Source organism: Pelophylax lessonae (genome assembly GCF_965119305.1).
Source record: "Pelophylax lessonae genome assembly, chromosome: 9".
Lineage (NCBI taxonomy): Eukaryota > Metazoa > Chordata > Amphibia > Anura > Ranidae > Pelophylax > Pelophylax lessonae.
Window position 1 is genome coordinate 265264987 of NC_138776.1, and position 15788 is coordinate 265280774.

At 43.8% G+C, this 15788-nt stretch overlaps 3 protein-coding genes across 3 annotated transcripts in view; all 3 read left to right on the forward strand.

Moving 5' to 3' along the window:
- The window catches only part of LOC309564445 (uncharacterized protein), a 382799-nt gene that overhangs the window by 38309 nt on the left and 328702 nt on the right, over positions 1-15788 (forward strand).
- On the forward strand, positions 7609-8398 carry LOC309563926 (uncharacterized protein; the record flags this gene model as incomplete). Its single annotated transcript, XM_082268558.1, has 3 exons — positions 7609-7735; positions 7821-8076; positions 8394-8398. Exons 1-3 carry the CDS (start codon positions 7652-7654, stop codon positions 8396-8398), a joined length of 345 nt encoding a protein of 114 aa, XP_082124684.1. The 5' UTR covers positions 7609-7651.
- On the forward strand, positions 8699-11340 carry LOC309563927 (uncharacterized protein; the record flags this gene model as incomplete). Its single annotated transcript, XM_082268559.1, has 2 exons — positions 8699-8809; positions 10461-11340. 2 exons carry the CDS (start codon positions 8699-8701, stop codon positions 11295-11297), a joined length of 948 nt encoding a protein of 315 aa, XP_082124685.1. The 3' UTR covers positions 11298-11340.

Consider the following 15788-nt stretch of genomic DNA (forward strand, 5'->3'; position numbering starts at 1 on the left):
GAGAGGACAAAAACCCAAGAGGAAAGAGCAGAAGAAACAGGAAGTGTCTCAAGTATTTCATAGTTCTCCTAGCATGCAACGGCAGGTTCCCCAGTTCCAATGATTGGCCATGCAAGCAAATACCCATAACACAGAATGATACCTCTCTAGCAAACCCTGCTGGAGCAAGTTGGATCATGTGGCTAGAAAATAATATACTCTGTGCCTACATGATCACTCTAGAGGTTTAGTTAAGCTGGCTACAGCCTGCAGAATTCTTTAAATGCTAAAAGGAAAATACAAACGTACAATGCTATAACAGACAGTAGAAGGAAACTATGTGCCAGTGTTAGTGGTCAGTGGGAGGAAAAATGTCTGGGTTTAATGTAAGTGTATCAATGGCTCAGTAGTTAGAAAACATGCCATGCAATCAGCGTTTGGAAAAAAATGCCCTGACATCAGAGTCAGAAACTTTGGCATCTGTGGTTGGAAAAAAATGTCTCAACTTCAATTTTCAAAATCCCTGGGAGGTGTGCCCAGTAGGTGGTGAGAAAGCTCATAAATATTCGGAGGCCTGAGTAACAAGGGGCAGTGTTTCTGGGTCCAGTCCTTAAGGAGGAGACACCTGTGCTGGGGCTCAGCCCCTGGCACAGGACATTAGAAGCAGCTTTTAGGAAGACACTGTGGTCCTAGCTAGGCTTAGCTGGGGGGGGGGGGGGGGGCAACTCACAAGTTCAAATCTAGGGACCATGTTGGGTCTAGAGAAGCTCACTGGAGGAAGTTGGTGGGCAAGAGTCCAGCTGTTCTGTGGTGGTGTGAGTCTACTTTTCCCTCACTAGGAAGAGCCTGGTGGTTATTGGAAGGAGACAACTGATGATCCTGTGGCTATGTGAGTAGGTGACCCCCAGTGCTGAAGAAGTAGTGACTGTGCGTAGCTTTTATCTCTGGAAGGAGTACAGCTCACCATCAGCATAGAGATCTTGTGGGACGTTCCTTGTATTGTACAATGTAGCCAGAAGTGAGGAGTCTTCAAGTTGTTTAGTTCTACAGCTTATCGGAGTATCCCATGCTCCCTAAACCTATCCAAGTTCATTGTTCCCAATAAAAAAGAAGATACCCATAAACAGTCCTTTGGAGCCAGTGAAAAGTGCAGGAAATGCGGTGTACCTGGCTGCGTGTGTTCTAAGGGGGTAAAAGGACTAAGTCCTTATGGGGGGGGGGGGGTGCGCTACAAAAGCATCATATGATCACAAACAGGAAATGGGGAAAAATTGACTCACTGTCCTATTAGGACATTGGACTCAAGGTTCTGGAACAATGGTTCAAATATGGGGACAGTCCAGTGCTAGGATGGTTGCTGAATATGTCAATGATGGAGGGGAAGATTACGTCCTCTAACCTGGAAGCAAAAGTAAGGCTTTGGGCTTAAAGTGTATGTAGACTCCAACAACGAACTTCTCTTATTTTCTCCATTTCGGTCTATTAAATATCAACACAAGGGTGACCGTGACAGATCTAGAGGGAGACTCGTCTTTCCAGTGATAAATACCTGGCAAATATTCTAATCCTCCAACCAAAACCATAAAAAAAAAAAAAAAAAAAGAGGACAAAAACCCTGACTGAGTATGCCAATGATGGAGGGGGAGATTGCGTCCCCTAACCTGGAAGGGAAAGTTAGGCTTTGGGCTTAAAGTGTACGTAGACCCAACAACAAACTTCTCTTATTTTCTCAATTTCAGTCTATTGAATATCAACACAAGGGTGACCATGACAGATCGAGAGGGAGAATCACCTCCAGTGATAAATACCAGGCAGATATTCTAATCCACCAACCAAAAGCAGAAAAAAAAAACAATTGGGCTTTAGATACACTTCAATAGCACCTTCCAATAAAAAGTTGTATTAGAATTTAGTATACAGGAGATACGCTTAACAGAAATTTGTTGTAGAACCAATATCTCCAAAATCAAGAACAAACCACGTCCCGACCAGCAAGTGGTCAACCACCATTTATATCCTAAAAAGAAGGAAGGTGAGCTGGTGCTTCATCAAAATAAACGGAACCACCAAGTGTTCACTTTTCGAGCCCCAAGAGTTTCACCATTTCTTTTGGATTAAATATATAAGATGCCCTCCCTCTTAGATTGTAAGCTCTAACGAGCAGGGCCCTCTAAATCCTTCTGTATTAAAGTGTATTGTATTCGTACTGTCTACCCTCAAGTTGTAAAGCGCTGCGTAAACTGTCGGCGCTATATAAATCCTCTATAATAATAATAATAATATCTTATTACCTCCTCTGCTGCCAGTTCCAGCAACGTCTTCCTCCCGACTCACCTTTCACCCAGAACTTCCTGTCTGTACCTGACATCACTTACTATTTATACTTGTGGAGATCAGAGGAACTGCAGCCCCCGAGAAACGTCTCGTAGTGTGAACACGGTGTTCTGTCAGAAAACCCTACCCCATCAGAAATCCATACCCTCGTCATTTCTGGTTCAGATCAGCTGTGGATTTTCTGATAGAACACTGTGTTCACACTACAAGACGTTTCCCATGTAACGTTAAAAAACCATACCCCGTGGAGAAACCATACCCTCGTCACTTCCGGGCTGAAACAGCTGAGCAGCGCAGCAGTGCGCATGCTCAGAGCCCCGGATACGTGATTGAACATTAAAGAATTAGACAAGTGCGCATGCTCGGTGGGCATGAAATTCTCACGGCACTGTGTCTAATGTAAAACTTGCGGCGCTTACATTAAAACAGCTCATCTGAAACGTAAATCATCTCCGCTCTTCGCCCTGTCACTGCCCTCATCTCCGGTAATAAATATAAAAGCGGTGACGGGTGTATGTGATGTAAATGTGACGGCGATCGCGGCTCCGTGATCCGCTTTTATATTTATTAGCGGAGATGAGGGCAGTGACAGGGCGAAGAGCGGAGATGATTTACGTTTCAGATGAGCTGTTTTAATGTAAGCGCCGCAAGTTTAACTACCGTGAGAAATCCATACCCTCCGTAGCGGAACCGGAAGTGACGAGGGTATGGTTTTCTCACGGGTATGGATTTTTCACGGAACACCGGGGCTCCAAAAAGTGGTGATCTCACTTCTACCAAGACAGGAAGTCTCTATGGAAAACAGGAAGTGATGTCAGGTACAGACAGGAAGTGATGTCAGGTATAAATAAGAAGTTCCAGGTGAAAGGTGAGTCAGGAGGAAGTAGCGAGGAGACATTGCTGAAAGTGGCTGCAGAGGAGGTAATAAGATCTTATTTTCTATTTACACCCAGTAACCCCCCGTCATGTTCCGTCTGCTTCCTCCATAGTCACTGTGATGTCTTATCTCCAGCAGATGATGATACACACATATATATACACCCATATATAGTGTGGAAACCTAGAATAACCACTTCAGGGGTAGAACATTCCCCCACTTACGGGGCTGAAGCATTTCCCTAATTATGGAGATAAATTCTAGTAATTTGGTCCTCTAAATAAACAGCGCTGACAATAAATAGAGAAGACAATGACCATCCATGGCCTACAAAGGGCAATTATTACACTACACAGGCAGCCAATGGGCAATCAGTCCAATATGCGGCCAACACAATGATGGAGTGCCGGGGTTTAGGAGTATGGAGCATAGAGCCCCTTACATTGCTGGTCAGGAGGAACAAAACATTCCCCGACCTGCCACGAAGTACATGTCCCATCATTGGTGTCAAAGGGAAGAAAGTACAGGGGGTTCTGAGGGAAGTAGAGGATTTGAGCGATCTGTAAGGAGCAATGATGGGGTCAGGGGCATATTTAATGCAAGGGAAACAAGGCTTTTTGCTTGGGGCGGCATTTTTTTTTGGGGGGGGGGGGCGCTGCCTGTTTTGGGAATAATGCCTGCAGGCATCACCCCGGGAATCGTTTTTTTAGAACTGGTGGGTCAGCTCTCTTGTAATAACAATCAGAGCGGCTTCCTAGTTGCACGATTGCTATGACAAGGAGCGGGAAGGGATGCTCCCATCCCACCGGGAGAGACCCGTGCAACAGCCAAGCAAAGCTAGGATTGGCTTTGTTCGGCTGTTCGTAACAGTAAACCGGAAGCGAAGACGTGACATTACGTCCGATTTACTCGGGATCCATTGACGCCAGTTTTGAAAAATCTAAAGTCATCGTAAACACCGATGTTGGTGTTTTGGATGCTTTTAAGGGAAAAGGAGGAATTGGGGGTATTATAGACCCCAGATCCCTCCATAAAGAGTACCTGCCACTGCCTATTGCTGTCAAAAGGATGCTTACAGCAATAAAAGTAATAAAAAAACAAAAAGCAAAAGTGTTAAAATAAAAATGAAGAAAATAATAATAATACAAAATTTACCCCTCCCGTCCTCCCATGCTTGCATGTAAAGGCGAATGCGCGTGTCGGTCCCGCGCGCACGCAAACATCGATCGTCCCACACATGTGAGGTATTACCGCGAATGTCAGATCATGGGCAGTAATTCTAGCACCAGACCTCCTGTGTAAATCTAAAGTGGTGGCCTGTAAGGCTTTTAAAGCTTCAATTATAGATTGTGAACTTTCCGTCATTTGTCGCCGTTGTATGGGCGTCTGCAATTCTAACCGCTTCCGGACCGCCCGCCACAGTTTTACTGCGGCAGGCAGCCCCTCCTGTGCGAACCGACGTAGGTCTACGTGGCTTGCGCGGCTGCAGCTAGGGGGTGAGCGCGTGCCGCCGGTGGCGCGCTCCCGTTCCCCACTCGTCAGCGGGGACTCCGATGCACGGGGAAGGTGGCGTAAACACAGACGGTCAGCTGTTGTAAACACAGCTGACCGTTCTTCTCCCTGGAATGATCACAGAGCGCCTGCGATCCTTCTATATAGGATCACATGTCTCTATGATCATTTCACAAGCCCCGCCCCCATACAGTTAGAAACACGCCCCTAGGTACACATTTAACCTCTTGATCACTTACTGTGTTAACCCCTTCCCTGCCAGTGTCATTAGTACAGTGACAGTGCATATTTTTAGCACTGATTACTGTAGTAATGTCACTGGTCCCCCCCAAAAGTGTAAAAAATGTCAGTTAGGGGTCCGGTCTGTCCGCAGCAATGTTGCAGCCCCGCTAAAAATCGCTGATCGCCGCCATTACTAGTAAAAAAAAAAACAATAAAAATTACGTAAATCTTTCCCGTAGTTAGTAGACACGATAACTTTTGCGCAAACCAATCAAAATACGCTTATTGAGATTTTTTTTTTATGGGTCCGGTTTGTCCGCCGCAGTGTCACAGTCCTGCTAAAAATCGCAGATTGCCGCCATTACTAGTAAAAAAAAAAAACGTAAAAATGACGTAAATCGTTCCTGTAGTTAGTAGACGCGATAAATTTTGTGCAAACCAATCAAACTACGCTTATTGCTTTTTATTTATTTATTTTTTTAGGGGTCCAATCTGTCCGCCACAATGTCACAGTCCCGCTAAAAATCTGATCACCACCATTACTAGTAAAAAAATAAATTAATAAAAATAACATAAATGTATCCCATAGTTTGAAGACGCGATAACTTTTGTACAAACCAATCCAAATACGCTTATTGAATATTTTTTTTTTACCAAAAATATATAGCAGAAAACAAATTGGCCTAAAATGTAAAAAATTTTTTTGGGGAATGTTATTTAGCAGAAAGTGAAAAATATTGTTGTTTTTTTTTTTTTTTCAGAATTGTCGCTCTTTTTTTGTTTATAGCGCAAAAAATAAAAATCGCACAGGTGATCAAATACCACCAAAAGAAAGCTCTGTTTATGGGAAAAAAAGGACATCAATTTTTGTTGGGTACAGCGTCGCATGACAGCGCAATTGTCAGTTAACCACTTAAGCCCTGGAAGATTTTACCCCCTTCCTGACCAGGGGGTTTTCTGCGATTTTTTTTTTTACTGCGTGACTTTAACGGACAATTGCGCGGTCGTGCGACGCTGTACCTAAACGAATTTCACGTCCTTTTTTTCCCACAAACAGAGCTTTCTTTTGGTGGTATTTGATCACCTGTGCGATTTATTGATCATGCGCTATAAACAAAAAAAGAGCGTAAATTTTGCAAAAATAACAATATTTTTCACTTTTTTTTATATGAAATTCCCCCCCCAAAAAAATGTAAAAATCAAAATTTTTTAACATTTTCGGCCAATTTGTTTTATGCTACATATGTTTGGTAAAAAAAATCGCAAAAAGCGTATTTTGATTGGTTTGCGCAAAAGTTATCGCGTTTACTAACAAAGGGAAAGATTTTTGTCATTTTTGGTGTTTTTTTTTTTAACGAGTAATGGCGGCGATCTGCGTTTTTTTTTTTTTTTGCGGTACTGCGACATTGCGGCGTACAGATCGGACCCTTGACTGACATTTTTGACACTTTTAGGGGTACCAGTGACATTACTGCAGTAATCAGTGCTATACATATGCACTGTTACTGTAAAAATGACACTGGCAGGGAAGGGGTTAACTGTATTGGAGAGGGAGGGGTTAAGTGTGTCCTAGGGGCGTGCTTCTAACTGTGATGGGACAGGTCTCCTATTGTAAAAACAGAGATCAACGGTTCTACATAGTAGAACCGTCTGATCTCCATTTTTACACAGGGAGAATGACAGGCGGCTTGTTTACATAAGCCGCCCGCCTTTCTCCTGCTCTACCGACGATCGTAGTGTGACCGGCGGACACCGGGCCCGTCGGTCACACGCGCGGACTCCTCTGTGAACGAGGCGGGCGCGCGCCTCGGCGGGCGCGCGCTCGCCCGCTATTGGCTCAAAAGCCGGTCACAGGCTAGCGACGTAGATCTACGTCACTCTGCCTGGCTGGGGCTGACTGCCGCAGTAAATATACTGTGCGCAGTCGGCAAGCGGTTAAAGTAACACAGTGCCGAATCGTAAAAAAATGGCCTGGTCATTAAGGGGGCAAATCCTTCCGGTCCAGAAGTGTTTATAGTGGTTGGGGTGGCATAAATTTAGATGGGGAGGGGGGGGGGGGCATCCGTTTTTAGTCTTGCCTGGGGCAGCACAAAACCAAAATACTCCACTGGATGAAAACATTCCTCAGCCTGCCATGAAGAATATATACCATCATTGGTGTCAGAGGGAGGAAAATACTGAGGGTTCTGAGGGACGTAGAGGACCTGAGGGGGCTGTGAGGAGTAATGGATAGATGATGGAATTTAGGGGGCCCTTATTGGGGAGCCTTGCAGTCAGAGTTCTGGTATTATCCTGGTTAGCTGGCAAAACAAAAGAGGAGGTTCCCCTTCCTGGACATCATGATGACCCCACATTGACCCCATAGCTCTGCCTCAGAGCAAACCATGGAGACAGAAGAAGGATCGTATTTATCATTCCTTATCTGCAGATCTAAAACTAATCAAAACCAGTTGAGAAAGCAAACAAACCCAACAGAGAAAAGATAATTTATGATCCAGCAGGTCAAGAGAGTCCCGGGACCTTGAAAATGTAATACCATTAAACAGTCCAAAATAAATATGTTCCCATGGGGGCAGTTGTCGATAAATGTGCAACAACCCTCCTATTACCCCTCCTCCCCACAATCACCCTATTTTTGTGTGACCAATGCCATCGAAATAATCTTACTTTCATTTCCCAAATTTATCTGTCTACAAGGAGACCTGTATAGATCAAATTACGGCACGAATGAGGATGGAGGAGGACCGGAGTCACGTGACTGAGAAGATACTAAACCTAAACCTGAAGATCATCTTCCTGCTGACCGGAGAGGTGAGGAGGATTCTGGGAGGTCACATGACATCACTCTTATCTCTATTATGTCTAGTATTACGTTACTGTTGCTGTTTCAATACAGAGTTTGCCAACTGTGAAGTTTGGTGACCAAGTGACCATCACCATGCCTCCACGTCACTCACTGAACCCTGAGAGACACAACATTCAGAAGGTTCTAGAACTCACCAAGATGATTGTTGCGCTGCTGACGGGAGAAGTAGATGGGACTGGGAATTATGGAACCGTATCTACTAAGGAGGAGTGGGAGTATTTTGAAGGACACAAGGATTTCTACAAAGGCGTCATGATGGACAATCAGCTGCCCCTCACATCACCGGGTAAGAGGAGATTTTATTGTAAAGGAAAGAGGATCCACCTAGATCCCCCATCATCTGATAAACACATAGAAACAATGTATTCAGTCAGTGTGTGTGTTTCCTACAGATGGATCCAGTAATGGGAACCCACCAGAGAGATGTCCCCGTCCTCTGTACTCCCGAGAAGGTCACACCATCCCTCACCTTAACAAGGTTGGTTGGATGGTGCATCTACAACATAGATTTGCAAAGACAGTGTGTGTGTGTTTTTTATGCGATGCCACAATATTAAAGCGTATATGTTACATATGTTATTGCTGATCCTTCTCTTGGTTTAGGGTGAAGATCAGATAGATATAATAAAAGTTGAGGTTAAAGAAGAAGAGACGTATGTGAGGAATGATCAGCAGTCTATGGAGGAGGCTGGAATAACGAGGACATTTAAAGAGGAGGACACTCCTACAGAGATCAGCACAGGTGGGTCATTAACACGAAATCCATTCCACCACCCATACTGCTCACTGATTGGTCCACATTAGGGTAAGGTAAGAGCTGCGTGTTCCCTGATTGGGTAAACGATTGGGTAAATGGAGTAGCCATTTTATGTATCAAACATTTATTTCTGATTAAGCAGATATATTGGATGCATATTTTGTTGGAAGTCATATTGTGTAACAACTGTACTGGTTGTGTTCATCTCTCATTTATCTCTGCCTTGGAAGACCTGTTCCTCCAAGGAGCCAAACTACTTGAAGTAATAAGCCTATGCGAACAGCTATTCGCATATCAATGAATGTCATTAGAGACACAGATGAAATTATCTTAGGCCATAAAAAATGTATTCGATCCCCTAGCCAGTTAGAGAGCTATTCTTTTGAAACCAACACTATGTATCGTGCTGCTCTCCAAGCATGTATTCCTACCTACATGCTTATACACTGCTCATAAAAATTAAAGAAACACTTTTTAATAAGAGTATAGCATGAAGTCAAGTAAACTCCTGGGATATTGATCTGGTCAGTTGAGTAGCAGACGGGGTTGTTAATCAGTTTCAGCTGCTTTAGTGTTAATGAAATTAACAACAGGTGCACTAGATGGACAACAATGAGACGACCTCCAAAACAGGAATGGTTTTACAGGTGGAGGCCACTGACCGTTTTTTTCCCTACTCATCTTTTCTGAGTGTTTGTCACTAGTTTTGCATTTGGCTGGGGTCAGTGTCACTACTGGTAGCACGAGGCCATACCTGGACCCTATAGAGGTTGCACAGGCAGTCCAACTCCTCCAGGATGGCACAACAATACGTCCCATTGCCAGAAGGTTTGCTGTGTCTCCCAGCACAGTCTCAAGAGCATAAAGGAGATTCCAGGAGTCAGGAAGTTACTCTAGGAGAGCTGGACAGGGCTGTAGAAGGTCCTTAACCCATCAGCAGGACCGGTATCTGCTCCTTTGTGCAAGGAGGAACAGGATGAGCACTGCCAGAGCCCTACAAAATGACCTCCAGCAGGCCACTGGTGTGAATGTGTCTGACCAATTAATCAGAAACAGGACATACCTGGACCCTATAGAGCAGGGTTTCTTAACCAGGGTTCCTCCTGAGGTTGCTAGGGGTTCTTTGAGCAATGGGCATTTTCTGCCTCTGAGATAAGTTTCCAATGACACCATTGTTCCATTTAGCTATCTGTAAGGGGGTAATTCTTCCCAATGATGACAAGAGTAAGGAGCATTCTTCCCACTGACGGTCACACTAATGTGTCATGAGTTGTAGATTTTTAATTTTTAGCAGGGGTTCCCCCGAGACCAGAAATTTATTTCAAGGGTTCCTATGTGTTGAAAAGGTTGAGAAAGGCTGCTATAAAAGGTTGCACAGGCAGTCCAACTCCTCCAGGATGGCACATCAATACGTGCCATTGCCAGAAGGTTTGCTGTGTCTCCCAGCACAGTCTCAGGAGCATGGAGGAGATTCCAGGAGACAGACAGTTACTCTAGGAGAGCTGGACAGGGCCGAAGAAGGTCCTTAGTTCTCGTTGTTTCCTCACTCTCTGACTAAGGTCCATGAATAAAGAAATTAACTGGTAGGAGATCAGAGGACCCATTTACTTGTTACCTTGAGGGTGGAATTTTAAGATCCTCAGAGACAAGACTGCCTTATGTGGGCGGAGTCCTGGTTTAGAGGAACCAATGTGCTCATGTCTAGTAATAATCTTTGTATTTCTATTTTAGTACATGGACGGAAGATGAGGAAAACCTCAGAGGATTGTCTCACTTTGTCTCCAGACTATAAAGTAGAAGATGAGGACATCACACAGTATAGTCCAGGAGAAAACCCAGCTACCTCAAATGTCCATCTGGCATCACACAGTGTAGATGGACCATTGTATTCCTCTTATCCTGAGGAACCTCAGACTGTGAGGGACAGTGCTGGACCATCGTATTTCTCTTATCCTAAAGAACCTCAGACTGTGGGGGACAGTGCCAGACCATCGTATTTTTGTAATCCTGAGGAACCTCAGACTGTGAGGGACGGTGCCATCCTTCCAACAGATAACAGATTTTCCTGTACGGAGTGCGGGAAGTGTTTCCGTTTTAATTCCAGACTTATTGTGCATAAAAGATCTCACACAGGTGAGAAGCCACATTCCTGTCCTGAGTGCGGGAAAGTTTGTTTAACAAAGTCCCATCTTTCCACACATCAGAGATGTCACACAGGTGAGAAGCCGTTTTCCTGTCCTGTGTGCGGGAAATGTTTTTCAGTGAAGTCACATCTTAACGCACATCAGAGATCGCATACGGGGGAGAAGCCGTATTCCTGTCCTGTGTGCAGGAAATGTTTCTCAGTGAGGTCACATCTTAACACACATCAGAGATTGCACACGGGAGAGAGGCCGTATTCCTGTCCTATGTGCGGGAAATGTTTCTCAAGGAAGTCACATCTTAACACACATCAGAGATTGCACACGGGGGAGAAGCCGTATTCCTGTCATGAGTGTGGGAAATGTTTTACAGTGAAGTCACACCTTAGCACACATCAGAGATTGCACACGGGGGAGAAGCCGTATTCCTGTTCTGTATGTGGGAAGTGTTTTTCAGACAAGTCCTCTCATAACAGACATCAGAAATTGCACACGGGGGAGAAGCCGCTTTCCTGTTATGAGTGTGGGAAATGTTTTTCACAGAAGTCCAATCTTAACAGACATCAGAGATCGCACATGGGGGGGAAGCCATGTTCCTGTTCTGAGTGAGGAAATTATCAATCAAATATATATACAAGGATTCAGCAAAAATGTGCTCAATTATTTTCTCCAATTATGCAAAAATATACATAAATTTGATATCATAAAAAATAAATATCCACAAAATCTCTTTTGTGTTATCCCTATATAAATTAAATGTTGTATTCAAATTCATATATATCCAAATGCCAATACATAAAGTGCAATTACAAACAAAGTGCAACATTTTCTCCAAAAAGTGCTCTGTGCTTCTCATAAATCATATAAGTGCAAATGTCCATTTTTAGTGTTCTGATTAAAGAATAAAGTGCCCATTCAATGTGTCGTCTCTTCCATTGTTCATCACCACGTGGCTATCCTCCACCTTGACTCCTCACTCATCACCAGATAGTTTGACCCACTCAGCCCTGGGTCAGCTTACGTTCATAGAAAACACCATTCCTCCACTCTGTATCCACCAGAGGCATCCACTAGTCGGTTCACGCCAGAACTCTCAAACATCGCAAAAGTTTGGATCCGAACTACGAACTCCATTAAAGTCTATGAGACCTGAACTTAAAATGGTGCATCTGTACTGTGTATAGAACCTGCTGCAGCAAAAGTTCGGACCCGAACAACGAACTCCATTAAAGTCTATGGGACCCGAACTTGAAAAATCAAAAGTCCCCATTTTAAAGGCTTATATGCAAGTTATTGATCATAGAAAGGGTATGGGGGCCCTGGGGGACATGCACCAATGCACAAAAAAGGTTAAATAAAATATTTTTTTTAAAGGAGCAGTGATTTTAATGATGCTTAAAATGAAAAATCTCTTTAAATATAGTGCCTGGGGGGTCCCGTTAGTCTGCCTGTAAATGGCGCAGCTGTACCGTGTATAGAACATGCTGCAGCAAAAGTTCGGACCCGAACTACGAACTCCTTTAAAGTCTATGAGACCTGAACTTGAAAAATCAAAAGTTTCCATTTTAAAAGAGATTATATGCAAGTTTTTGGCCATAAAAAGGGTATGAGGGTCTGGGTGCTGCCCTGGGCGAAACATATCAATGCAGAAAAACGTACAAAAAATATTGGTTTAAGGAGCAGTGATTTTAAATGTATGGGGGCCCGGGGGGGGGGGGGACATGCACCAATGCAAAAAAAAGGTCAGGGTGGGCATCAGACAAGCGAGGTGAGGGACAAATCAAACTGGATACAACAGGTCTTAGGTTCAGGAACACAGGAGAAGCTGCAGACAAGACAGCAAAGTGTAAATGAACCAGCCACCCTTAAATAGGCCGTTTGGGCGCCAAGACCAAAAAGGTCAGTGCGTGCGCATTGGCGAACGCCTGTTAGCCATTAAATGGGCAAAGGGGAGGTTCGCGCCTGCGCACTTCAGTGTGCACAGGGAGCGTTCCTGACACATGTGGTACCCAAATGGCTGGTGTTTTTGCTGCGCTTGATCTGCTTGCAGCAGAGTTTCTAAATTGCAACAGTACGATCGGCTGCACATGTGCTAAAAAAACCCCAGACAGCTGAGCTGTGGGGAGTGGGCTGGGAGATAACAGTGATGGAATAGGGTGGCTGCTCTCTTCTCTTTCATGATGGCTGCCTCGTTGGGGTTGTGCCTCACCCTCACTTATCTCCTCTGCTCTATCTGGCACCCAAGTCGCGTCATTGACCTCATTGTCATCATCAGTGGAGCCAATTTGGCAATAAGCTGTGGCTGGGGGAACATGACTGCCAATTTGTTGTTTACCAGTGTTCTCCCCTCTCTGCAGGCTCATGTTTCTCCCTTCCTCAACCTCAGAACCCACATCAGAATCAGGTAATGGTTGTGCATCCTCAAAAAGCAAGTGGCTGACGCAGTGTTCAATAACTCAGCTGACTCCTCCATGCCTGATGCTGGAGCTATGGCAGGAGTAGCTGTGGACAAGGAGGCAGATTTAGCCACTCTGGCAGCTGCGATGGACTGCACACTAGTCTCTGCTTGGGTGGCGGAGGATGAGGATGGTTTAGTAAGCCAGTCCACCACCTCTTCTGCATGCTGTGGTTGGATAGCACAGGCAGCATCACTAAACCCAGACAAAGGTGCTCTGCCTGAGGACTGACCACGTCCACCTTTGTCTGCGCCATGGGAACGTCCTCTCTTTGTCTCTTTGTTGGCCTCCCAGACATGATTGGGGGGGGGGGCTTATTACCCAAATTTAATAGGGCTGGGAAATTAATTATTGCATTCCCTTTTTTGAATGAAAAGTGGTGTTTGGTTCACTTTAAATTGAGGACTGCCACTGACAGAAATGTAAAAAACCTAAAAAAGGGGGAGCACCAGTGTCACAGTCATAAAAACTGCGGCTGACGATTCTAAGAAAAGGGGTCAGGCACGGGACAAAAAAACCACGCAGCAACTAAAAACCAAAAAGGGGTATACAGCACTAAATACAGCGCTAATTGTTATGTAATGTGCTGTAAACACTACACTACACGGACACACAACACTGACACCACACTATACTAACACTCTACACTGACACTACACCATACTAACACACTACACTGACACTACACTATACTGACACACTACACTGACACTACACTATACTGACACACTACACTGACACTACACTATACTGACACACTACACTGACACTACACCATACTAACACACTACACTGACACTACACTATACTGACACACTACACTGACACTACACTATACTGACACTCTACACTGACACTACACCATACTAACACACTACACTGACACTACACTATACTGACACACTACACTGACACTACACTATACTGACACTCTACACTGACACTACACCATACTAACACACTACACTGACACTACACTATACTGACACACTACACTGACACTACACTATACTGACACACTACACTACAACTACACTTTACTAACACTCTACACTGACACTACACTATACTAACACACTACACTATACTGACACTCTACACTGACACTACACTATTCTCACACACTACACTAACACTACACTTATCTGACACTCTACATTGACACTACACTGTACTAACACACTACACTGACACACTAAACTGACACTACACTATTCTCACACACTACACTGACACTACACTATACTCACACTATACTGACACACTACGCTGACACTACACTATACTCACACTATACTGTCCCACTACACTATACTCACACTATACTGACACACTACACTGACACTACACTATTCTCACACACTACACTGACACTACACTATACTCACACTATACTGACACACTACACTGACACTACACTATACTCACACTATACTGACACACTACGCTGACACTACACTATACTCACACTATACTGTCCCACTACACTATACTCACACTATACTGACACACTACACTGACACTACACTATTCTCACACACTACACTGACACTACACTATACTCACACACTACACTGACACTATACTCACACTATACTGTCACACTACACAATACTCACACCATACTGACACTACACTATACTCACACTATAATGACACCATACTGTTACACTACACTCAAACTACACTATACTGACACCATACTGTCACACTACACACTCACGCTATACTGTCCCACTACATTATACTGACACACTATACTCACACTATACTGTCACACTACACTATACTCACACTACTCTGACACAATACTGTCACATTACACTCACACTTTACTGTCACACTACACTATACTGACACACAATACTCACACTATACTGACACACTATACTCAAACCATTTTGACACACTACGCTATTCTCACATGACACTGACTCTACACTATACTTACAAAATACTCACACTACACTATACTCATACTATACTGACACACTATACTATACTCACACCATACTGTCACACTACACTATACTCATACTATACTCACACTATACTGACACACTATTCTCACACTATATTGTCACACTACACTATACTCACACTATACTTACACTACACTATACTCACACTATACTGACACACTACACTATACTTACACTATACTGAAACACTACACTATACTCACACCATACTGACACACTATACTGATACACTACACTATACTCACACTATACTGACACTTTACACTATACTGACACACTATACTCACACTATATTGACACACTACACTATACTCACACTATAGTGACACACTACAGTGGCACACTATACTGACACTATACTGACACACTATACTCACATTATACTAACACACTACACTATAGTGACACACTACACTGACACACTACACTGACACACTATACTGACACACTATACAAACACACTATACTCACACTATACTGACACACAATACTCACACTATACTGACACACTATAGTCACACTATACTGACACACAATACTCACACTATACTGACACACTATAGTCACACTATACACACACTATACTGACACACTATACACACACTATACTCACACACTATACACACACTATACTTACACTATACTGACACACTATACACACA